This window comes from Rana temporaria, chromosome 2 (genome assembly GCF_905171775.1).
Source record: "Rana temporaria chromosome 2, aRanTem1.1, whole genome shotgun sequence".
NCBI lineage: Eukaryota > Metazoa > Chordata > Amphibia > Anura > Ranidae > Rana > Rana temporaria.
In genome coordinates, this window is record NC_053490.1 from 359,020,351 (window position 1) to 359,046,956 (window position 26,606).

At 46.4% G+C, this 26,606-nt stretch overlaps 1 protein-coding gene across 4 annotated transcripts in view; it reads left to right on the forward strand.

The window, feature by feature from the left end:
• CTSE (cathepsin E) overlaps window positions 1–25,477 on the forward strand; it is a 293,438-nt gene extending 267,961 nt beyond the window's left edge. For all 4 annotated transcript variants that reach the window (XM_040337621.1, XM_040337622.1, XM_040337620.1 and 1 more), the window contains 2 exons: window positions 13,543–13,641; window positions 25,135–25,477. In XM_040337621.1, coding sequence (XP_040193555.1) covers window positions 13,543–13,641; window positions 25,135–25,314 — 279 coding nt within the window. In that variant the 3' untranslated portion in view covers window positions 25,315–25,477. The remainder of the gene's footprint in view (window positions 1–13,542; window positions 13,642–25,134) is intronic.
• Window positions 25,478–26,606: the final 1,129 nt, after the last annotated feature.

Sequence of the window (26,606 nt, forward strand, 5' to 3'; positions counted from 1 at the left end):
TATAGACACGTCCCAAAGCAAGGTATTACTTCCCAAGCCAAAGGCAAAAGCCATAGAAGACTTTGTCCGAGTGATAAAGGCAAACAGAAGGCCTTCCATCCGTCTATGCATGAGATTATTGGGGAAGATGGTAGCCTCATTCGAGGCTGTCCCTTACGCCCAGTTTCACTCAAGGCCGTTATAGGCAAAAAATTCTGTCTGCTTGGAACAAAGATGTTCAGGCCCTGGACCTTCCTATGATCTTGTGACGGTATTGGTATGATATCCCTGTCAAAGATTCCCTTCTTCCATAAGAACGTCACCCAATATTCCACTAGGAGGAATATTCCTGAGATCGCTCATTAAGCCACACATTAGTCCAGGCTTACTGCTAGAACAAGACAGACTTTAATGTTATATCACACAGCTTATATATAATTTCCAAAACTGTTACAATGACAAATCTCCGCCCCCTCACACTGGGGCTTCCATACAGATTGTGATGCATTTGCCTATATGTCTCAGTTTAATTTTCCCTGCTTGCCCTGTGTGATTCTGTCCTCGGCTAACAGGTTATTGACGTGCTAATGTCCCCTCACTATTTCTAAAGGCTAATTGATCTATTGTGTTGTGTGAAGGAGATCTGTGTTTAAGTGGCTTGTGTTAATTATTCTGATTGCTCCATTGTGGTAATTATCTCCAATTGTGACGGTATTGGTATGATATCCCCGTCAAAGATTCCCTTCTTCCATAAGAACATCACCCAATATTCCACTAGGAGGAATATTCCTGAGATCGCCCATTAAGTCACACATGAGTCCAGGCTTACTGCTAGAACAAGACAGACTTTAATGTTATATCACACAGCTTATATGTAATTTCCAAAACTGTTACAATGACAAATCTCCGCCCCCTCACACTGGGGCTTCCATACAGATGATTAGGCAGACACGACGGAGCCGATCAGTGACGCTCGACCCCGCATATAGAGAGATAATTACCACAATGGAGCAATCAGAATAATTAACACAAGCCACTTAAACACAGATCTCCTTCACACAACACAATAGATCAATTAGCCTTTAGAAATAGTGAGGGGACATTAGCACGTCAATAACCTGTTAGCCGAGGACAGAATCACACAGGGCAAGCAGGGAGAATTAAACTGAGACATATAGGCAAATGCATCACAATGGCCCCCCTTTTTCTCCCTGCTCCGGCAAACCCGGTTGGACCTTCCCTGGTCCAGTAGGGTTGACGGGTTCAGAGCTTTCAGTCCGAGGTTAACTCCGTTCGGCGTGACTGACCTCCCTTGGCAACTGCTTCAGACTCAGGTATGCCACCGGGTCGTCAGATCACACACCGGTCAGTCCCCAAGTCTTTGTGCGATCTGCAAAGTCACCAGAAGTCAGTGTGAAGACGGCGAATGGGTCTGTGCGCCGACATCTAGGTGTCCCGCTATGGGAGGGGCAGGTTAGGGCTCTGAAGTGACAATCACAGGAGATTCATAAAAAAAAGAAAAAGTTATATTCGTTGACCTGCTGTAGCACCGGTGCTCAGAGTTCGGGGGGGGGGAATCAGGGCCCCATAGGGTCAGCCACCCTCTGCTCCCTCCGCAGCCGCCAGTTCTCCTCTTTGAGCTTCTCCAGCTCCATCTCCAGTTCATGGAGCCTGGGGGGGTCAGCCTGCTGTGACCTCAGGTGGTTGTTCTCCTCCTCCATGCGGCTTATGCACTCCTCCAGCTCTATGTACTCACGGATCAGCTCCTGCTTGCTCATGTCCTGCAGGCTCTCCACGTGGTCCTTCATCATCAGGAACTGGGTGGTGGTGTAAGGGGCCACTGGTGGGCCCTTGGCGAACATCTCGGCCCGCATCTGAGACGCCCGCTGCGACTCCCTCTCCTCCAGTCGCTTCTTATCCTCCCAGGTCAGCTTGTTATACGGCTTCCAGGACCTCTTCTTCTTGGGGGGTAGCCGGCGGTGCCTCTTTCTGCCCAGCTCCCTCCAGGGCCCCTCCGGCTCAGGGCTGTCGCCCATGACTAGCTGACAATGGTGTTCCCTGTTGTCCGTAATAACAGATTGTACCGTGAGGACTTCGTAAAGGGTGTCCAATGGTTCTTCCGGACCCAGCTCCTGGAGATCCCAAGCCGAGTCTACACAATGGGCTGCTGCTGGTGGGCGGTACCCAGGTTGAGACCAATTTGACCTGGTGTTGTCATTCATGGGGCAATTCTGCTTGAAGTGACCCAGCTGTTTGCACCGGAAGCAGCGTTGTTCGTTGTCCTCCTGGCGTGGATAGCGAGGGCTAGATGTCATCGGTCTGTTAGGAGGTTGGTATCTAGCGGCTGGTGGGTGTGAGGGCGCCGTTGGTCGTGGAGGTTGTACCCGTGGTGTGACCTGGTTTGTCTTGCGAGTATCCGCATATTCATCCGCCAACTTCGCGGCCTCTGGTAGAGTCATGGGCTTGCGATCTCTCACCCAATCTTTGACATCTGTCTGGATGTGATTGTAAAATTGCTCCAGGAGCATTAGTTGCAAAATGTCCTCTGCGGTGGTGGCCTGGCTGCTGTTAACCCAGTTAGAGGCCGACAGGGATAACTGGCATGCCCATTCTACGTAAGAGTCTTTTCGTGGTTTTGCGTGAGTCCCTGAACTTCTGTCGGTGGGACTCTGGGGTTACTGCATAACGAGCCAGGAGCGCTTCTTTAACCCGGGCGTAGCTATGGATATCCTGATCTGGCACGGTCCGGAAAGCATCAGAACCTTTTTCCTGACAGTTTGCCTGACAATATTGCAACCCAGTCTCCTCTAGCTATTCGGTGCAGGTTACATTGTCGCTCAAAATCTGCCAGGTAGTTATCAATCTCACAGTCCTTTTCATCAAAAGCTTTAAAAGCGCTAAACGGAATCTTCCTTGCGTCTGCTGTGCTGTACTCACTGTTTGGAGAATGTGCGGCTGCTTGTTGGACTTCTGCCAGTTTTAACTGTAGCTCTGCGTCTCTTATTTGTTTATCCTTCTGTAGTTCTGCATCTCTTATTTGTTTATCCTTCTGTAGTTCTGCGTCTCTTATTTGTTTATCCTCCTGTAGTTCTGCGTCTCTTATTTGTTTAGCCTCCTGTAGTTCTGCGTCTCTTATTTGTTTAGCCTCCTTCGCTAACAGGTCCATCACTTTCAGCACCACATCGGCCGTTGGGTTCGGGCCGAACCATGCTAGCTTCTCTCTCATTAGCTTGTTGGCTGGCGATTCCTCCTCCTGAATCACTGGTGTCTCCATCTCTTGTACTGCTGGCGTTGCTGCAATCCCGTCCTCCTGGTCTATCTCCATTAATTCTGCTATGATGACCCGCTTGGTTTTGTTGCTAGCAATCCTTCCACGAACTTCCAGTAGTTCTTACAGTGTCTGCTTGGAATCCGGGTGTAAAGGAGAGTAGAAGGGAAAATCCCTCTGCTCCCAACCAATTGTGACGTTATTGGTATGATATCTCCGTCAAAGATTCCATTCTTCCATAAGAACATCACCCAATATTCCACTAGGAGGAATATTCCTGAGATCGCCCATTAAGTCACACATGAGTCCAGGCTTACTGCTAGAACAAGACAGACTTTAATGTTATATCACACAGCTTATATGTAATTTCCAAAACTGTTACAATGACAAATCTCCGCCCCCTCACACTGGGGCTTCCATACAGATGATTAGGCAGACACGACGGAGCCGATCAGTGACGCTCGACCCCGCATATAGAGAGATAATTACCACAATGGAGCAATCAGAATAATTAACACAAGCCACTTAAACACAGATCTCCTTCACACAACACAATAGATCAATTAGCCTTTAGAAATAGTGAGGAGACATTAGCACGTCAATAACCTGTTAGCCGAGGACAGAATCACACAGGGCAAGCAGGGAGAATTAAACTGAGACATATAGGCAAATGCATCACACAGATGATTAGGCAGACACGACGGAGCCGATCAGTGATGCTCGACCCCGCATATAGAGAGATAATTACCACAATGGAGCAATCAGAATAATTAACACAAGCCACTTAAACACAGATCTCCTTCACACAACACAATAGATCAATTAACCTTTAGAAATAGTGAGGGGACATTAGCACGTCAATAACCTGTTAGCCGAGGACTGAATCACACAGGGCAAGCAGGGAGAATTATACTGAGACATATAGGCAAATGCATCACAGATCTTATCTTCAAAGGTTCGCCAGAGCCTCAATTGGTGGTTGCTCCCCCAAAATCTGTCAAAAGGAAAATCCTTCAATCTGGTTACTTGGAAAATGGTAACCACAGACGGCAGCCTTCTTGGCTGGGGGGCAGTTCTAGAAGAGGCATCTGCCCAGGAAAAGTGGTCCGGAGCCGAAAAGCTCCTACCCATCAACATTATGGAGATTCGAGCAATTCATCTGGCCCTTAAAGTCTGGTCTTACAGACTGCAGGGTTGGCCTGTTTGGATTTAATCCGACAATGCTACAGCGGTGGACTATATCAATCACCAAGGAGGCACCAGAAGTCTGGATGCCCAAAGAGAGGTGAATCACATCCTGGCCTGGGCAGAAAGGCATATTCCTTGCCTATATGCGGTCTTCATTCCAGGGGTACAAAATTGTCAGGCAAATTTTTTAAGCCACCAGCAGCTGAGTACATTAGAAGGGTCTCTACACCCCGACATATTTCAAATCATATGTCAGAAATGGGGTACCCCAGATGTGGACCTGTTGGCTTCCAGGTTCAACACAAAGCTGGACAACTTTGTGTCAAGAACAAGAGATCCCTGTGCCCAAGGGTCAGATGCCCTGACAATCTCATGGGATCGTTATTCTCTGATCTATGTGTTCCCTCCAATTCTGCTTCTCCCACGATTCCTTCAGAGAGTCAAGAGTGAAGGAAAGCTGGTGATTTTGGTCCCCCCGGCTTGGCCCAGGAGACCCTGGTACACAGAAATCGTAAGGATGGCAGTAGGAAGACCTTGGGTTCTGCCAATACGCTCGGACCTACTATCACAGGGTCCAATATTTCATCCTGCCTTACAAAGTCTAAACTTGATGGTTTGGCTGTTGAGACCCACATTCTGAGGAAACTTGGGCTCACAGGTCCAGTCCTATCCACTCTGGTTAATGCTAGGAAGCCAGCCTCCAGGCTCATCTACTACAGAATCTGGAAGGCATATGTTTCCTGGTGTGAACCCAGAAGGTGGCTGTAACGGAACGTCCCACACTCCGATTGAGTGCTTCCGTCATTTACTGCTTCCTATCAGTCTGGATATAGATATCAGATATTCCAGCTGCCCTCAACACACAATGAGACGAGACTTGTGTGCTAAACATGGAGGCCCAGATTCACAAAGCACTTACGTCGACATATAGCACGTTACGCCGACGTAAGTGCCAATGTGTGCGGCAGACCCACAAACCAACATGCGCCTAATAACAGGCTACACCCTGCCGACGTAGCTTGCGCATGCCAGCGTAGGGTGGGCGCACATGTGGGCTGGGCGCATGGTGCTGCTCCCATTAATTAGCCACGCAAACATGCAAATGAGGGAAATACGCCGATTCACGAACGTGCATGCGCCCGGCGCATGCTACGGGAGATGCGCGTAAGTTGTACGTCCGGCATAAAGTTATTCCCCATAAATGAGGTGCAACCCAACAACAGAGTTGCACAGGTCAGCTGGAGAGCAGCTGCAGCAGCACTGTTACGGACGAGCAGAGCAATCACACATGCAGGACAACACATCCGTATGCAAACATGCCAGGGGCAGCCATGGTCATAGCACTACTTCGTCAACAGACGTGGAGGAGGGCACAGGAGAGGATATACAGAACGCGCATGAACCTCTTTGGCATGGGGAAATCGTAGGTGTCCCACATCTTCAGATTCAGCCCTGATGCCATTCTGGAATTAGCCACAGCCCTGCATGATGAAATCAGCCAGATGGGACGCTCACATGCAGTGCAGCCACTGGTCAAGGTACTGGCAACACTCCATTTCCTCGCCAGTGGATCTTTCCAACGTACAAGTGGAGTCGTGTCTGAGATGTCACAATCCACCATGAGCAGATGCTTGCACCAGGTCGTCCCCTCAATCCTCACACGCATGTCCCACCACATCATCAAACCGACCCATGAGCACCTGCGGCAGAAGGCAATGCAGGATTTCTACAGCATTGCCGCATTCCCACGCACTGTCGGGGCCATTGATTTCACACATGTGGCACTACGGCCCCCCCGTGCCACAGAGCACATATGCCTCAATTGTAAGCAGTGGCATTCCATCAACGTATATGTGATAGCCGATGCCCAATGCCTCATATGGCACGTCCGTGCCAAACCCCCCCCGGGGCCAGCCACGGCAGCTACATTTGTTGCTGTACATTCATACCACATCCACACGGTCGTGGGGATAACCTCTCCCCGACGATCCAAGGTGACCCCTGCCAGTTGACACGCAGTGCTGGCAGAAATGGCCTTGTGCCTGTCTGGACACATTGGCCACACACACTCATACACCAGTCACACCATAGCACTATCACCGGGCAAATCCTGCCCCTGCAAACCGGTGTCCAGTCACCATAGAGACTTCTACACTGCTAACCGTGTGCAGTATGATGTTGCTGTGACATCAGTAAGGGTGACACACATGTCCCAAGGTCTGGGTCCATGAAAAGAAAAAACATATTGGACCATGCCATTTTCCGCCATGGCAAGCCCTTACAGGTGCACGGCACATGCCTCTGTGCACGTCACCCAAAATAAAACATGCTCAGACCCTGAGCTGCACTCGTGGTGCCATTATCCTTGGGACAGTCACTTGCCCTCCCGCGGTCCATGCCTTGTGCCCAGGGATCTGCTCCGTAGGTGTTGTGGCGATGACTCGGGTGGGGCATCCCGTGGCGGCTCATCTCCTGGGCTGTCGCTCCTGGATATGGATCTAGATGTTGCCTTCATCCCCTCCAAGGCAATGGCAATGCGGGTCAGCACGCCATATTTTTCCGCCTGCATCTGCCTCTGACTGGCATTGTGTTGGTGTTGCAGGCGCCTGTTCTGGCATCCCTCAAACTGGATGGCGGCAGTGTTGGCCTGCACGATTCCGCCCAGGCTCCTAACCTCGGTCACAATCTCTGCTGCTGTTGCATGCAGTTGCTCAATGGACGTGTTGTTGCATTGCTGAGTCACGCATCTCCATGGCTGATCCATGGTCCTCAGATGTTGCGGGACCCCCTGCTACCATGTGCTGATACATGGCATCCAGTGTCTGTGACTGGTCACACAGGCATGTGGCCATGGCTGCACAGTTAGCATTGACCTCCTATATGCAGTCACAGATGGCCTTTGTGTGTTCGGCCTGCTGTTTGAGGCACTGCTGCACTGTGGCTGTGGTGCCCTGCACAACCAGTGTGTACTTAGCCTGTGCCTTCTCCGAGGACCCAACGAAGGAGGCTAAGCTGTCACCCACACGGTGGAGGTCGATGGCAAGGTCTGCCATGTGCTGTGTCTGGCGGGCCTGTTCCCTCTCGAGCCCTTCTTGGACTGATCCGGTTCCAGCCCTGTTCTTGCTCAGGGCCTTCTTGGGAGTTGCAGTCAGTTGCGTCCCTCTGGCCAGTGTGTCCCTTGAAGGTGTCCCTCTTGCTGGGGTGGCCCTCGGGGGGGGTTCCCCTAATGGGCGTCGATGGCGTTATGAGATCTGCAACTTCCACCGTCTGAGGGTTTGGCGCAGAGGGTCACCTCCTCATCAAGGTACAGGAAGTCCTACTGTTGGATGTACACAGGCTCCTCCATGACGACCTCCAATGCACCTGTGTGTGCACTCCCCTCCACTGTTGCTGCAGCCACGGCGTGTTGACAAGCTTCGTGGCTTCCCAGGGGGTCAGACCGATGGACATCTTGTTGCTTGCCTGGCGTGGGTCGTCCAGAGGCAGATGATGGCCCAGCTCCCTCCAGCACATCTATGGCGGCGTAGCGTGCGCCTTGCTCTCTGTGAATCTGGGCCAGAGTGTTTTATAGAACCAAGAATACAGCCTTATATACAGTTAGAGGAGGTAACCAGAACATAAATTAACATAAGCTAATTAACTAATCATTTACCCAGACGAGGTGACTCTGAGATATGACCTTTCAAGGTAGACATACCGGCTCCTCTCACTTGCTATACAATACACATTATCATAAGTGTAAACACAGGACACCTCCACAATAGCAGGGTCAATTAGCATCTAACGGCCAGTGTGTCCCTTGAAGGTGTCCCTCTTGCCGGGGTGGCCCTCGGGGGGGTTCCCCTAATGGGCGTCGATGGCGTTATGAGATCTGCAACTTCCACCGTCTGAGGGTTTGGCGCAGAGGGTCACCTCCTCATCAAGGTACAGGAAGTCCTCCTGTTGGATGTACACAGGCTCCTCCATGATGACCTCCAATGCACCTGTGTGTGCACTCCCCTCCACTGTTGCTGCAGCCACGGCGTGTTGACAAGCTTCGTGGCTTCCCAGGGGGTCAGACCGATGGACATCTTGTTGCTTGCCTGGCGTGGGTCGTCCAGAGGCAGATGATGGCCCAGCTCCCTCCAGCACATCTGTGGATGACACACAGCATTCACATGTCACATGTTCCCTTGAACCCCCTCACATGCTCCACACCGGATGGGGGATGAAACACACTTACCTCTCCTCAAGTCGTGTTGCGGGAGTCAAATCCCTCCAGGACCTCCACCTGCTCCTGCGCCAGACAGCTGGCTATGACCTCCTCTTCAGCAGACTGCTTCAACTTGCTAGCTGATCCGCCTCCCGTGGCCCTGAGGTGCCTCTTCACCTTCGCCAGGTTTTCACTGACACGCCGACGCATGTCATTAATTTTCTTCTGCACCTCCTTCCATGTTCAGGTTTCGTGTCCGATGGGGTTCAGCTCCAGGGTCACCTTCTGCAGGATTTCAAGTTTCCTGGCCTTGCTTGTCCTCCCGCTCTGTGCTCCGTGGAGGTACGTATCATACTTCCCAAAGGCCGTGGTCAGGATCGCCCTCTCATCCACAGAGAAGTTCTTCTTGCGCTTCTCCTTCTCCTTCTCTGCACCAGGGAACACAAGCCGGCTGTGTGTTGGACGTGCGTCTCGCTGGGCGGACGTTATGTTCACGGCGTACGCGGTGATCCGGCGTAGCTAAGGCGGTTGTGCCGGCGTGGTTGTGAACAGGCACAGGGGGGTGCTGTGCATGCGTTCACGCATGCGCAGTTCGTTATACGCCGGGCTTAAAACACTGCTCCACGACGGCGTACCTGTCTGGCGCTCGGCTCATCATTTGCATGGGGTCACACCCACTTCCACCTACGCCGGCATGCGCCTTCGAACCCCACGCCACGCTGGCGCAGCGTTGGGTGCACTGGCTTGCTGAATGCAATGCCTGCCTCGCCGCGCTACGTGCTGTACGGTGTGTGCGCTATGGCGGCGTAGCGTGCGCCTTGCTCTCTGTGAATCTGGGCCAGTGTTTTATAGAACCAAGAATACAGCCTTATATACAGTTAGAGGAGGTAACCAGAACATAAATTAACATAAGCTAATTAACTAATCATTTACCCAGACGAGGTGACTCTGAGATATGACCTTTCAAGGTAGACATACCGGCTCCTCTCACTTGCTATACAATACACATTATCATAAGTGTAAACACAGGACACCTCCACAATAGCAGGGTCAATTAGCATCTAACGGTATGTGTCCCAACATGATGAATGAATCACTCTTATGCCGCGTACACACGATCATTTTTCGGCATGAAAAAAAGACGTTTTATAAAACGTCATTTAAAATCATTGTGTGTGGGCTTCACATCGTTTTTCGGCTTCTGAAAAAATGTTGTTTTTCGTGTTGTAAAAAATTATTGTATGTGGGAAAAAACTACGTTTTAAACCCGCGCATGCCCAGAAGCAAGTTATGATACGGGAGCGCTCGTTCTGGTAAAACTACCATTCATATTGGAGTAAGCACATTCATCATGCTGTAAACAGACAAAAAAGCGCGAATCGTCTTTTATTAGCAAGGAATCAGCTAAAAACAGCCCAAAGGCAAATAGAACTTCCCCTTTAGAGTGCCGTCGTACGTGGTGTACATCACCACGCTTTGTTCATAATTTTTAAAAAACGATGGTGTGTGGGCAACATCGTTTTTAATGATGAAGTTGGAAAAACATTGTTTTTTTCATGATGAAAAATGGCTTTTTTTCATGCCGAAAAACGACCGTGTGTACGCGGCATGACAATTAATCCATTGAGTTCAAAATCAACAACCTGTAAATAGTTCTTACAGATATCCTGGAATATATTGTGGATAATAATTAAATAATCCAATCTCAGATAGTCCAAGATATCATTTCTAAATCAACCTATGCCCCTAGTGGACATAGGATGATTTTAGACATAAGATGGTTCGGGGATGTCCCGGGTGAGTCTGTCACAGTGGCATCCTAGGAAGTATGCCATTAATAAGATTCTTACCTTTCTTTAGTTGGGCTTAAATATGAAGTTGGCCTTGAGCACTATCAAGCGCCAGATCTCGGCCTTGTCTGTATTCTTTCAAAAACCGCTTGCCTCTCATTCCCTAGTCTGGGCCTTTGTTCAGGGAACGTTGCGCTTGAATCCACCGGTTAAGTCTCTAGTGTGCCCATGGGATTTGAATTTGGTATTATCTGTTTTCCAGAAGCTACCTTTTGAACCATTACACCATGCTTCTTTAAGTCTTTTGACAAAGAAGCATGGTGCATATCCATATCCTCAGCAAGGAGGGTATCGGAATTCATGTAAAGAACCGTATATGATTATTCATGATGACAGGGTGGTGCTGCATCCTCACCCAAATTTCTTACCTAACGTGGTTTCAGGATCTCATCTGAATCAAGATATAGTCCTACAGTTTTTTTTTCCAGATCCACAGTCTGCAGACAAAGAGAGTACACTCTCTAGATGTTGTAAGATCGGTAAAGTTTTATCTGCAAGCTACGGCTCACATACAAAAGACTGATTGTCTGTTTATTCTGCCACAGGGCCCAAGGAAGGGCCAGGCAGCGTCGAAGTCCACTCTTGCAAGTTGGATTTGACAACTCAATATTCAGGCCTATGGTTTAGAAAAGAAGATTCCTCCTTTTCAGATGAAAGTGCACTCGATTAGAGCAGTTGGTGCTCCATGGGCAGTGCATCACCAGGCCTCCATGGCTCAGATCTGTAAGGCTGCTACTTGGTCTTCAGTCCATACATTTACTAAATTCTACCAGGTAGATGTGAGAGGGTAAGAGGATGCTGCCTTTGGGCGTAGTGTGCTGCAGGCAGCAGTATAGATCCTCTGGGCCGATGGCAGTCTTTTTCTGATCTGTGTCTCCCTCCCCTCAATTTTAGCATTGCTATGGGATGCCATTAAGTAATTAAGGCTCTGTGTCCCGAGATGTATGAGCAAGAAAATAGGATTTTTTAATACAGCTTACCTGTAAAATCCTTTTCTTGGGAATACATGATGGGACACCGAGCTCCGGAGTTAAATGTGGGACACATATTGCTTTGCTACAAAACTGAGGTACTCTCTATTTGGGAGTGGTTATATAGGGGAGGAACTCAATTTAATTGGGTTTACCAGTGTCCAATCACCTGTGGTGACTACATAACCCATTAAGTAATTAAGGCTCTGTGTCCCGTGATGTATTCCCAAGAAAAGGATTTTACAGGTAAGCTGTATAAAAAAATCCTATTTTTTTTCCTTTAGACCAAATTTTATAGAGACACAATGCATGCATAGTAACCCAATACTACGTACTTACCCTTTCTCAGAGCATTCTGGTCCGATCATGTGTTCAGCTCCCAGCGGCTGGGTTCAGGGGAGAGGTAAGTCTATGGGTGACGTCACCACCTAGGCACCTATGGGTGATGTCCCCACCCAGGCATTCCATCCATTGTTGTTCCCTCCCCTGAACCTGGCCAATGGGAAGTTCACGTGACCAGATCATAGCTCTCTGAGAATAGGTAAGTAAATGCATCTTCCTTTTACAGGGTAGCTAGAATTGGAATTAGGCCCCTGAAATCTTCTTTAAGAACAGGGAATATTTGGATAAGCATTCCTACATCTGGTTTTCAGGTGTTTTGCACATCTTTGTCATAGAGCAAATGCTCTTGCTGCCCTTTGTTAGCAAGTACACACTGTTAGGTAGATTCAGGTACGAAGGCTTAAACTTGTGGCGGCGTAGCTTAGCCTGTTTAGGCTACGCCGCCGTAAGTTAGCTAGGCAAGTACATGATTCTCAATGTACTTGCCTGCTAATATACAGCGGCATAGCCTAAAGCGGGCGGGCGTAAGGGCGCCGACTTCAAATGTGTTGGAGGGGGGCGTGTTTGATGGTAATGAGGCTTGACCTCACGTTTTTTAAGTTTTTTGCTTAATGCGCATGCGCCGGGCGCCTACATTTCCCAGTGTGCATTGCGGCTAAGTACGCCGCACGGGCCTATTGATTTCGACGTGGACGTAAACAACGTAAATCCCGATTCGCGGACGACTTACGCAAACAACGTAAAAAATTTGATTCTTGCGGCGGGAACGGCGGCCATACTTTAACATTGTTATTCCACCTAATAGGTGGAATAACTTTAGGCCTGCTAATGCCTTAGGCCCCATACACACGATAGAATCCATCCGCAGATAAATCCCAGCAAATGGGTTTCTGTGGATTGATCCTATGGTGTGTACACGCCAGCGGATCTGTTTCCGCGGAGAAATCTCCTCTGGGATGGATTCCAGCAGATCGGATATTTGCTGACATGCACAACAAATCCATCTGCTGGAATCCATTCCAACGGATGGATCCGCTCGTCTGTACAGACTTACCGGATCCATCCGTCCAAAGGGATTCCCCGCACGCGTCGTAATGATTTGCCGCATGCGTGGAATTCCTTATATGACAGCGTCGCGCCGTCGCCGCGTCATAATCGCGGCGACGGCGCGACACGTCATCGCCAGAGGATTTCCGCGCGGATTTCAATGCGATGGTGTGTACACTCCATCGCATAGAAATCTGCGGAAATCTTTGAGAGGATTTATCCGTGGAAACGGTCCGCTGGACCGTATCCGCGGATAAATTCTCTCGTGTGTATGGGGCCTTACGGAAGCGAGGTAAAACTACTGCGGCGGCCGGGCGTACGTTTGTGAATCGGCGTATTAACTCATTTACATATTCTACGCTGACCGCAATGGAAGCGCCACCTAGCGACCATCCGAAAAATTGCAACCTAAGATAGGACGGCGCAAGCCGTCTTATCTTAGATATGTTTAAGCGTATCTCTGTTTGAGCATACGCTTAAACATAAGTCGGCGTAGATTCTGAGTTAGGTCGACTTATCTACTGATAAGTCGGCCTAACTCTACCTGAATCTACCTATATGGCAGTAAGTGAGGGACTGGGCTTTGTTTTCTAAGTATATCTGTGCATAAACAGCAATTAAAAAGACAAATTTGTAAATTTATATTGGTACTGCACCAAGTTAACACTATTACACCTTGCACTAACACATTTTTATTGGTTTCAGTATGGTGTGAGTTGTTCTACCCTGAGTCTAATGCCTTCCGTCACTTTTACAATCAACGGATTGGATTATTCACTGACACCTGAACAATATATGCTTGAGGTAAGTGCTGTTACAACTTATATAATATGATATGAATCATTTTATTGATGCTTTCAAAATATATTGACCAAAGCACAAGTACATGTTAATTATGACAAGTATAAAGACATCTGAACACACTGCACTATTATAATATTACAGCACCATTGCTGTAATATTTGTTTCTGAATTTAGAAAGTTTACATGTTTTTTTTTCCTGTGTTGTGTTATATATGACTGTCACTTCAATGTAATATTTGGAATTAATTCAAGTTAAGTTAATGTTGTGCTATTCACTTCTATAAATTACATGCCATCCAAAGGCTACTCTACAGAAATAGAAACCAATTCTACATGTAAAAAATATGCACACATCAGGGGGGCGTGATGAGTGTGTTAGAGTGTGACGTGTGGTGGGCGGGTCCCGAAATGCGAAGCTTCTAGCGGCGCAAGGCACCAGTTCCGACCGAATAGCTGAGGACTTTCTTCTCCCTGTGATATCCGCGGTACCTACGAGAAATCACTGCTAAGAAAGAGCGGATTTTTAGAGAGAGTGGAGGCTTGACAGGAGGAAACAGGAGGAGAAGGGAAACTTTGGCAGCCCCCGATGCTCCATTCATTCTGCCGCTAACTCCGATAGGACTGGCAGGGATAGTTTTATGGCATTTTTATTAATAATTTGTTTTTACTAGTAATGGCGGCAAACAACGATTTATATCATGACTGCGACATTATGGCAGACACATCGGACACTTTTGACACATTTTTGGGACCATTGTCATTTTGACAGCGAAAAGTGCTATAAAAATGCACTGATAACTGTGAAAATGACAATGGCAGTGATGGGGTTAACCAGTAGGGGGCGGTGTAGGGGTTAAGTGCGACCTCATGTTTGTTTCTTACTGTAGGGGGGCGTGGCTTTACATGTGATGTCACTGATGGTCGTTTCCTACAACAGGGAACAGACGATCAGTGACACTGCCACAAAGAAGAACGGGGAAGGTTTGTTTACACTCACCTCTCCCCGTTTTTCAGCTCCTGCGACCCAATCGCAGGATACCGGCGGCGATCGGGTCCGCGGGTCCCGCTGGCGCGGTCACAGAGCTTCGGACGCTTGCGACCCATGGCTGGGTTCTTAAAGGGGACGTACATGTCACCTGGCCAGTTAGGTTGGATAAAGTGTTTTGGTATTGTTGCATTGCTTTTAGCACATCTAATAATGTGGGCTCTAGTGTTGTTGATGATTTTAATGTATCTACGCCATTGGACTGCTTTTCAGTATACTGTCCTGCATTCTTATCCATTTTTCCCACATCACCTTTCTTTTGATCCAAATATTTATGTACAATAGATGTGTTCTAGTGCAAGATTCTTCCAGTTCTTCACTGGCAACATGCTTATTTTTATTATCTTTGGATGTCAATGCATGTTTTGCAAGTTTAGTAGCTGCCGCTTTTTTTAACCTTCTCTTTTGCGGATTTACCACTTTGTACATGCTGAGAAAGTCCACCAGCATCTTGCATGGGAACTATGGCATTGGGTGCCCCTGTCCCTCTTTCCCCCTCGTCATATAAAAAAAAAGCAGTAATAGGACAAGAATTTAGTTCCTTGCCTTTCTTTCCTCTTCTCCCTTCCTGTGTCCCCTCTTTCTCCTTATTTTCCTTCCTTCCTCCCCTCTTTCTTTTTAAAAAGCCAAAGCATTCTTAAAGCTAAAGTGTGCAGTTACTAAAGAGCGGTGGAGAAGGTGGCCGTCTGACCGATGCGTTTAGACAATTTTTTTAGTCTGCAGTGCCAAGGTCTGATCAGTTCCAGCAACCATCGCCAGCGTCTAATTTACATGGTTCAGGAATAACTGGCCAGAGCTTGCACAGTATGCATCCAGTCCTACATCCAGCATTCTATCTGAACGCACATTCAGTGCTGCTGGAGGCTTAGTAAATGATCACAGAGTGTGCCTCTCCACAGACTCAGTTGATCATCTCACCTTCATAAAAAAGTCTTGGATCACCAGCTACCAAGCACCTGATGCTGATGTAACTGAATCATTTTACTATGAATGTGAGATCCCTTGAAGACTGCCTATAATGATGCTGACTGACTATCCTGTTATGCTGAGTGACTATCCTATTCCTCCCCAATAGGGATGAGCCGAACACCCCCTGGTTCGGTTCGCATCAGAACCTGCAAACGGACCGAAAGTTCACGCAAACTTTCGAACCCTGTTAAAGTCTATGGGACTCGAACGTTTGGAATCAAAAGTGCAAATTTTAAAGGCTAATATGCAAGTTATTGTCCTAAAAAGGGTTTGGGGACCCGGGTCCTGCCCCAGGGTACATGTATCAATGCAAAATGTTTTAAAAACTGACATTATTTCAGGAGCAGTGATTTGAATGATGCTTAAAGTGAAAAAAAAAGTGAAATATTCTGGCTTTGGCCAATTATGTTTCTCAATTCTTACCGTGCTGTGATTGCCAAAGCATGTGGGTCATAGTGCATGCTTGGCCAATCATCAGCCAGCAATGCACTGCGATGCCGCAGTGAATTATGGGCCGTGACGCGCCACTCAAATTTGGCGCGAGCGGTCCATAGTGTTCGCAATTTGGCGAACAACCGAACAGGCGATATTCGAGTCGAACATGGGTTTGACTCAAAGCTCATCCCTACTCCTCAATGTTCATGTTGATATCTTTTAAGAACATTTTTGTTTCTGGGCACCACCACCAGTGACCAAGGCCCAATTTTTGTGCCCCTGTTTCACTGGGGCGTGAAATTACAATGTTTGCTGTAATATTTTGCAGCAGGGCTCGTTCATGCGCTCAACTAGAGTATTTGTGAGGGGTTGCAGTATTGTGGCACCACCACCACTAAGGCCCAATTTTTCTGCCCCTGTTCAACAGGGGCGCGTAATTACAATTTTTGATCAAATATTTCTCAGCATGGCCCATTCCTGCGCTCAACAAGAGTATCTGTGAGGCTTTACAGTGTTGTGCCACCACCACCGCCTAAGGCCCAATTTTTCTGCCCCTGTTCAACAGGGGCATGTTATTACAATTTTTGATCTAATATTTCTCAGCATGGCCCGTTCCTGCGCTCAACAAGAGTATCTGTGAGGCTTTACAGTGTTGTGCCACCACCACCGCCTAAGGCCCAATTTTTCTGCTCCTGTTCAACAGGGGCATGTTATTACAATTTTTGATCTAATATTTCTCAGCAGGGCCCGTTGCTGTGACCACTAAGAATAACTGAGGGCTTACAGCGTTCTGGTACCACCAACACCAATTTTCTGCAGAGTATATAGGGCAGGCCGTATAGTATATACAGGCGGTCCTACTTTCAAACATAAAACTCTACAAATGGAGGAAGACAACAGGAAGTGAGAAGAAATCTACCACTAGGAAGGGAAATTCTCTCCTGTAAGAGTTAATATGGGAAAAAGGTGTCTCTGCTGATGCGTTAACACCAATCCTTGTTTCTCTAATAACCCCAAATTTTCTAAATCCAATTGTCATTGGGACAGAAAGTGAGGTGAAATCTTCTGAACAGGGGCACAGACAGCAAAACAAATGTTACAGGGGTGATAACCCTTCCCTATGCTATCCAAAAAGCTTAAAAATAGATTTTTTGGCAGGAGCTACACTTAAAAAATGTACCTGTTCCCAATTACAAACAGATTCAACTTGTGAACAAACCTACAGTCCCTGTGTTGTTCGGACTGCCTGTATACTGCTTTACAGAGTATATAGGGCCTGGGGGCCCCACGCCTTTGCTTTTTTTTTATTTGGGTGTGGGGTTCCCCTCCATATCCATACAAAGGGGCTGGTAATGGGCTGGGGGGTGTTACCCATGCCGTTTTTCTCAATAATTTTCATCCATATTGCTGGGACCCGACATTACATTACAGCTGCAAGCCCCATCAGTTTGTTTTCCATCGGTGAAAAAAAATAGAACAGGTTTTAAAATTTTCCTATGGATAAAAAAAATGATAGAAAAAAAACGTCTGTGTGAAACTCCGTCAGTCAAAAATCCATGCATGCTCAGAATCAAGTCGACGCATGCTCGGAAGCATTGAACTTCATTTTTCTCAGCACGTCGTAGTGTTTTACTTCACCGCGTTGGACGCGGTCAGATTTTGACTGATGTTGTGTAGGCAAGACTGATGAAAGTCAGCTTCATCTGATATCCAACGAAAAAATCCATCGGATTAGATTCCATCAGATATCCGATCGTGTGTACAGGGCATACTGTAAGTCTTCATTCAGATGGACACTGACACCAGTCCTGCATTCAGGCTCAATTGTTTATTACAACTACATCTTCCTCAGACTGCTCACAGGCAAGCCTATAAAGGGGAATGCAGATGCAGCGGCTGCACAGACACCCGCACATGTTAAAATTTGACATGCTGGTAGGAGCGCATGCATGGAAACAAATGCAGGCAGTGTGCATTTGGATCTGTGCACCCGTTACTGTTTTCTTGTCAGATTTTGACATGCGGCTGTGTCTATGCAGCCACTGCTTCTACAGTTGCCTCTATAGGCTGCCTGTAGAGAGGGTGCAGGCACAATTAAGCCTGAATACAGGATGGATGTGAGCGCCTGTCTAAACAAACCCTAAGTGCTGGTTCAAACAGGGGCAACGCGACTTCCAGCACAACTTTGCGAGACAACTTCAGCGCGACTTCAGCACAACTTGGAGCGACTTACAATGAGACAGGCGACTTTGCCAGTGGCCAAACAAACAATAATCAGCTCTGTGGGAGGGAGGGGTTTGCCTGAGAAAACTATTTTCTCTTCCTGTAAAGTTGCTTCAGTTAAGACAGTGATCCGACTTTGGAGGCAACTTCCATTGAAATCAATGGCCCAGATTCAGGTAGAACTTGCGCTTTATTTGCGGAGGCACAGGGCAACGATTTTGCCCTGCGCCCACGCAAATATTTTGCGCTGCCCTCGATTCACGGAGCAGTAGCTTCGTAAATTGCGAGGGCGCGCCGGCAAAATTGCCCGGCGTAAGCGCGCGCAATGTAAATGATCCCGCCGGGGGCGGGAATCATTTAAATTAGGCGCGTTCCCGCACCGAGCGTACAGCGCATGCTCCGTCGGGAAACTTTCCCGACGTGCATTGCGGCAAATGACGTCGCAAGGCGTTGCTTCAAAGTGAACGTGAATGGCGTCCAGCGCCATTCACGATTCACTTACGCAAACGACGTAAAATTCGAACGTCGCGACGCGGGAACGCCCGGTATCCTTTAGCATTGGCTGCCCCTGCTTTTAGCATGGGCAGCCTTACGCTAAAGACGCTGTACGCAACCGACGTAACTTGCGTACGCAGGGGGCGCGCAACATTGTGAATCGGCGTAAGTATGCAATTTGCATACTATACGCTTACCACAATGGGAGCGCCCCCTAGCGGTCAACGCAAGAATGCAGCCTAAAATCTGCGTGGCATAAGAGCCTTATGCCACGCAGATTTTAGGCTGCAGTCGGCGTAACGAGTTCTCTGAATCAGGAGAACTCGTTACGCCGGCGCAAGTCAGCAATTGCGCTGCGTAACTATGGTTACGCAGGCGCAATTGCTACCTGAATCTGGGCCAATGCCTACAAGTTGCCTTGAAGTAGTACAGGAACCTTTTCTGAAGTCGGAGCGACTTCAGTAGTGTACATTAAGGCCCCATTCACACCTAGGCGTTTTTACGCCTGAAACGCACTGCTCACGAACGCGGGAGGGCAGATTTAACATTGTTTCCTATGGTGCCTGTTCACACCTGAACGCCTGAACGCCTGAACGCCTGTCGTGCGAAGCTCAAACTAGTCCCGGACCTTTTTTTGTCGCGCGAAGCGCGCGACATAGGCGTTTTCGAGCGTTTTTTTTTACCATAGAAAGTAATGGGAAACGCGCGAATTGAGCGTATCGCGCGACAGCAAGCGTTTTTATGCGCGTTTTTACGCGCGTTTTGACGCCCATACAGCTCCAAAACAAAACAGGAAATGACATATTTTTTTACAGGAACTTGTGAAATCACCATTTTACTTTACTTACAATAAAGAAAAGTCACATTTTTATCAATGGAGGCCGAATTTGATAGAACCCTTTCGATGCTGGAGCCTGAAAATTTCATCAGGATGGTGAAGGAGCACCCCTGTCTTTATGACAGCAGGGCACCGGGCTACAAAATGAGGACCACCCGTTGGGACGCTTGGTGTTCTATTGGGAGCCAAATCTATGAGAACTGGGCACGGATAAATAAGTCCCATGATAGCAAAGGTAAACTCTATCAAAAAACATAACAGAAATACAAAATGCCACTAATGAAATAATGGAATGATTGTTTGTCGTTACAGTAGGCATTTATTACCGTACCAATATGCTGTTAAGTTTAAAAATGTGTCTTTACAAATATGACTATTGTGCGGTCATGCGACATGGCTTATAAACATAAATTGCGTTCTCTTCTTCCCACAAATAGAGCTTATTAATGGTGATATTTGATCCCCTCTGTGATTTTTAATAATCCAAAAATTTAGTGACATTTTTCAAAAAAAATATTATTTTACACATCTTTAATCTAAAAAAATAAAAAAATTCAATCGACCTAGCGACTACAGCGTCAGGTGGGGACGGGGGCTACACAGGACCTTACACTCTGCCTGCAGTGATCAGTAAATATATGTTCACTGCATTCATTGATACTGTGACAAGGGGATGGGGGAGTGGATTGGAGATCCAAAAGGGGATTGTGCCTACGTGTACTGGTGTCAGTGTCATCACTTCCCTCTTCCTGTGTTTACACAGGAGGAGAAAGTGACACGCAGGGGGACACATATAGAGCCACTTAACCCCCGGATGTACCCTGGGGGTCCTGATCGGACCCCCAACCCACGTCTAGGCGGTCACTTACAGGCCCTTTATTAGACCACAGAATAAATACATAAACTAAGTTTACAATAGATAGAATGTCACTAATATAAAATGGCACACAATATCATAGGGCTATTGAACCCAATGATAAAACTGTATCAAAATAAAATTAGAATGAGACTTCTTAAAACATGAATCATTTTTTATTTTTTTTCCACAAAACAGCATAGTAAAGATTATATTTCACAAAATAAGCGTGTCAAAAGCTGAAAAGTTCAATAAATTAAATGGAATTGAGCTGCCAAGGGACCTGCCCTTCAGGAGAGACAAAGTATGCCGCATACTGTTCACGGACATGTGTCCCCTGTGTGTTCCCACGTACACCAGTCCAATGAGCTCTTTCCAGAGTCTCATGGACTGGCTCCTCGTAATCTAGACCATCGCGCTGCCTGACAAAATTGTGCAAGGCACACTCCGCTTCTACAGCACTAATGGCATTTTGCATGTTGAGCACAATCGGTGTGTGGAGAACCCTCCACTTGTTCGCCAAAATTCCAAAAGCACACTCAACTACGCGGCGTGCTCTGCTAAGCCGGTAGTTGAATATGCGTTTGTCTTCGTTCAGATTATGTCCTGAATAAGGCCGAAGTAGGTGTGTGTTCAGAGCAAAAGCCTCATCACCCACAAAGACACTTGGTAGGGGAGGGCCGTTTGTGCCCGGGAGTGGACTATTTTGTGGAAGGTCCAGACCATCTGTTCGAAGTAATTGCCCAAAAGAGGAGTTCCCAAAAATCGCAGAGTCTGCACTACTTCCATAGGAACCAATGTCAATATAGGTAAAGCAATAATTGGCATCAGCCACAGCCATTAAGACGAATGAAAAGTATTTCTTATAATTGAAATACTGGCTCCCACTAGCCATGGGCTTAACAATCCTGATGTGTTTCCCATCGATCGCTCCTAGACAATTCGGAAAGTTACAGCGTTCCCAGAATACTTGGGAAATTTTTTCCCAGTCCTCTGCTGCCGGTTTTTTAAACACAATGGGTTTCAGGACTTCCCAAATGGCACTGCAGGTGTCCCGAATTATATAACTGGCAGTAGATCTTCCAATACGAAACGAGTAATGCAGACTTGCAATCGATTGTCCAGTTGATAGATACCTACAAAGAAAATAATATATATTATTTTATTTTATTTTTTACAGTGAAAATTCTAAAACTCAAATGGAAGAGTATAAGGGACGCCTACGCTCGCCAGCTGAAGGCACAGCGGGAGCAGCGGCGAAGTGGGAGTGGAGCATGTTCGGTGAGAGAATACGTTCACGCAAAGGAATTGGAGTTTCTGAGACCGGTGCTGGATTTGGGGAGGTAAACCATTATCTGTACTTTGCTCGGTAAACCAAATGTTTTAAAATTATTTTTGAATACATGATTTCTTTTTTCAGTACTGAAAGCTGCTGGGACGAGGCTGCCACAGCTGTAGTAGACAGAGAGAGCGTGGCAGAGAGAGGGGACAGAGAGAGCGTGGCATCGGGGGATCAAGCGATGGCTACTCTGGAGCCGGAACCGCAGCACTCCGAGGCATCAAATTCTAATGCAACAAGACCACTTGAAGAGCAGCCCCCAGTTAACATCGCGCATATTGGACCTCCGCGTGCTCTGCGTAGGAGGGCTCCTGCTCCGGATCCAGCCCTGGATCGTATGTTGGACATTATGACCAACATGTCTGACCGGATGAGCAATAGATCATATGGCCAAAATGTAGCAAAATGTCTGGGGGAACTAATCGATAAAGTTCCCCCAAATCTGCAAGCGGTGGTGCTGTCCTGTACGGCTAGATACATCTCGACATTTATACCCCCGACAGAAGCTGACGATTTATCCGAACCACCACCACCACCCTATGGCCCATATGCCAATAAACGGACCGAGCATGTCCCAACACCACCCACGACCCATTTCTCCCCACCACCCGTTACCCTTTGGACAGGACCACAGCTTTCCGACCAACCTCCTCGACCAACACCACCACCGACTTCTGCGCACCATCCTTTCACCACCACTCTATCTCATTTACCTCCTGTGCCAACACCTTCCACTCACACTTCTCTGAATCCTTTTCCTTATACACAACCTTCTTCTTACCACCCTCATTCTCCTTTTCCTCATCTCTCAACACCACCTGTCACATACAGTACTCTGCCTCCTACAACACTTTCTTCTTACCACCCACCACCTTCTACTTACCCTGCGTTAACGACTACACCTACATCACATTACCCACATCGACCGAGACAATCGACTTTCAGGAATGCCCCAACACGAACACCACCACCACCACAAGCAACACCACCTTCCAATTGGTCAGGGGAAGACAGCACCACCTCCACTTGGCCCCCTTTTGCCCACGCACTGTCGGTCGCCATGTCACCGCACGGGGAAGAGGACTCCTCCCCAAATTTACAGCAATTGTAAATAAGGAATATGTATAAAACATTTTTGTATATTTTGTGTATTTGTGCACTTTGTGTATATTTTCCTAATAAAAAAAAAATGACCCAATGTTTTGGTTGATTAAAATATTAAAATAATTTTGTTCCTACAGAATTTTTGTTTGGTTTTTATTACACATATATATATATATATATATATATATATATAATAGAGTGTATTACATTCAAAGCGCTAAATAAAAATTACCTCAGTGTTATGATAAGTCGCTCCACAGGGGGGATACAGTTGCGGAAGTAGGTGTCCATCCTCTGCAATCTGTTGATCAACAATTCCAGCAACTCATCAAAGCTGTAAAGGAAAATGAAATTTAAAATTGGCAATGGATTGGTACTAGGGTTGCCACCTTTCCGGGATTCGCCAGAACAGTTCGGGTTTGGAATCATGTGTCCGGGTTTCAGACTGCCTGACACTCTGACAGATTTTTCTGACCAGAATATGGATTTCCGGCAGGGTTAATGGCTGCAGGGGATGAAAACTTACAACCCAGCAGCCACAGATATACCAGGATGAGATGTGCTATCTGCCAAGGGGTGAGTGAGCTCACCCTCCATCGCTGTCTAACAGAAGCACCCACCCCCTTTCTCTATCCTGCCTCTTGGTGAGTACACTAGGATAAATCAGAGTTCTCACATTGGAGTCCTCTCCGTACATCAGAGATCTCGGTTTCCCCCTTAGATCATGGTTCACAGAGCATCCCTTATGTCTGAGTATCTTGAGGTCTCGCTTCAATCAGATTATGTTGGTTAACCCATACAGTGAAAGGGAAATCTGGGAGTTGAGATGCAAAAGGGTGACTGTGATGTAAAGGGGGACTCTGTGCACTGTAATGTAAAGGGGGATTCTGTGCACTGTAATGTAAAGGGGGACTCTGTGCACTGTAATGTAAAGGGGGATTCTGTGCACTGTAATGTAAAGGGGGACTCTGTGCACTGTAATGTAAAGGGGGACTCTGTGCACTGTAATGTAAAGGGGGAACTTTGTAGACTCTAATGTAAAGGGGGAACTCTGTGGACTCTAATGTAAAGGGGGAACTCTGTGCACTGCAATGGAAAGGGGACTATTTTTATTATATTCATATGATTAGAAATGTTAAATACTAACAAAATATATGTATAGTTCATAGTATTAAAAAAAATAGTTGTGCACCGCAGAAGTGTACATGTTTGACTTGAAGAAAAGGTGGCAACCCAAATGGTACAATGTAAAAAATAAATGATTACAGATCAATTTTTACTAACCTTTTTATGGACATTCTGGTGTAGTCCAGAAATTTGTCTTCATGGTCACGGAGGTCTTGGTACATCACCCAAAATTGCCCTCTTTCTTCCCGATCAGCAATGACGGGGTGTATCCAAAATCTGCGTTGCCTCTTCCTTTTTCTCTGCCTCTCGTTTATAAGATATTGGCTAGCAGTGGCTGCTGCCATGAACAAAGCCATCTCGTCATCACTCATTTTCACAATGGAGTCAGAAGCACAAGGATGACCCGGAAGAGGAATTATCACCCAGGAAGAGGAAAAAAAAACCTTTCACATAGCAACAAATGATGACAGAGGTGATCTATTTTACTATTGGTCAAAAAAAAAAAAAAAAACGCTGGACGTCGCTCTGCGCAAACGCGCACAAACGCGCGCAAACGCGCACCAAAACGCACGAAAAAAACGCCTGGTAACGCCAACGCCTAGGTGTGAATGCAGCCTAAGACGGCTCTCATTCACTTCAATGGAATTTCTCATGTCGTGCGACTTGGGGCGACACAAGTCGCATCCAAAGTCGCTGTAGTGTGAACCGACACTAAGAGAATATTTGTGCAAATAAAAAATGTTTTAATGATACAAAGCACTTGGTAAGCATCCACAGCATTTCATTCAGCAGCTGCCTACTTTGTTACTCCTTGAAGCAAAAATTCTCTATTTTTTACAGTATCATACAATACTTTATTTGTCTTTTCATCTAGGGAGAGCTTTGATTTTGAATTTTGAGGTCTGAAAACTTTCCACAGCTATTATGAGGGATTGCACATTCTGATTTTAAATAATTATTTTACATTATGGAGAAAACAAAATGAGAAGTGGGACGGGGAATCACTTTTCAGTAGAATGACCTTTTAAATAATAACTTTAAATCTTTCTGTTTCTTGGCAGGATGGAGGGAGCTACTGCAGCAGTGGATTTCAGGGCCTGGATATTTCTCCCCCATCAGGACCATTGTGGATTCTAGGAGATGTTTTCATTGGTCAATATTATTCTGTATTTGATCGTGGTAACAATAGAGTTGGTTTTGCCCCAGTGTTTTTTTATGAAACCACAACAAATGGAGCATAATGTATTGCAGTAATGGCCTTTATTAGTCATATTTTTGCTGTAGCAACAGAAGAACCATAATCACAACATATGTAAAAACAATGTTTAGTTTTAAAGAATCATGAATGACTGACTGTAACTAATTGGCATACATTTTGAAATATTCAACTTGCTAAGCATGGTCTTTCTTGTTCCAATCCTTGCATATTGTGCTATATCTGTTTGATAAGGGCAAATAGTACCTGTTAATTCTCTAGGAAATCATGTAAGCTTCACTTGCTCCCTGCCTGTGCTGCACTACAGTTCTCATTTAGATTACAAAACATCCCCCATGCTATGGAAATGAGGAAAATGGGAGGTGGGTGTTCCAAAGTCACATTTCCTTTCCTAGAGTGCAATGTTGTGCCTCTATAGATTCAGTAACTCAAACATACAAATACAGAAAGGAGGCCAAAATCGGATAAAAGAGTTTAAGATATTATTAATTCTTGATTAAAAAAAAAGTCATATAAAAACAGCCAATGCGTTTCAGGAACACCACACTCCCCTTCATCAGGGATAAACACAGGATAAAACTTGCATGGACTCAAGGAAGCCAGCAATTTCACAGATCTACAGTATATTAAAGGGGAGTTCCACCCACAATTTCACTTTTTAAATATAAATACCCCTGTAATACACAAGCTTAATGTATTCTAGTAAAGTTAGTCTGTAAACTAAGGTCCGTTTTGTTAGGTTGTTACCGAATTTAGTTTATAATCTAGAAATAGACCGTGGCCATCTTAAGTGTGGGCATCATGAAGCCAGACTGTATGACTTCCTGGATTTCAGCTTTGCATATCTCGCACATGCTCAGTGCACAAGCAATGTAATAGGTTTCAGTCAGGTTTGCAAGGACTACTGGGAAACATGATGCCTATCCCAGAAACCCTTGCAAATAGCCTAGGCAAATAAGGAGGAGGAAGTAATGAAGGACTACAAAATAAAGGTATTTACAAGCAACAAATTAATTAAAAATTGTCCATTCTGAACACTATGAGATTAGAGCATGCAGCACAGACAAACATAAAAAAATGGGTGGAACTCCACTTTAAAATCGGTATTAAAGAGGAAGTAAACCCCAGACTTTTTCTCTTTTTTTTTATATTATCATCCAGCAATGTATGGTACATCTAAAAAGATTAAAACAATGTTAGTAAATACCTTTTTTTGCTTTTATAAATGTAATCTTCCGGGAATCGGCCGCACCATCCTTACTATTGATTGCTGGCTCTTGTGTGGACATCATTTTTGCTCCCCTCCTTTCCTTCCAT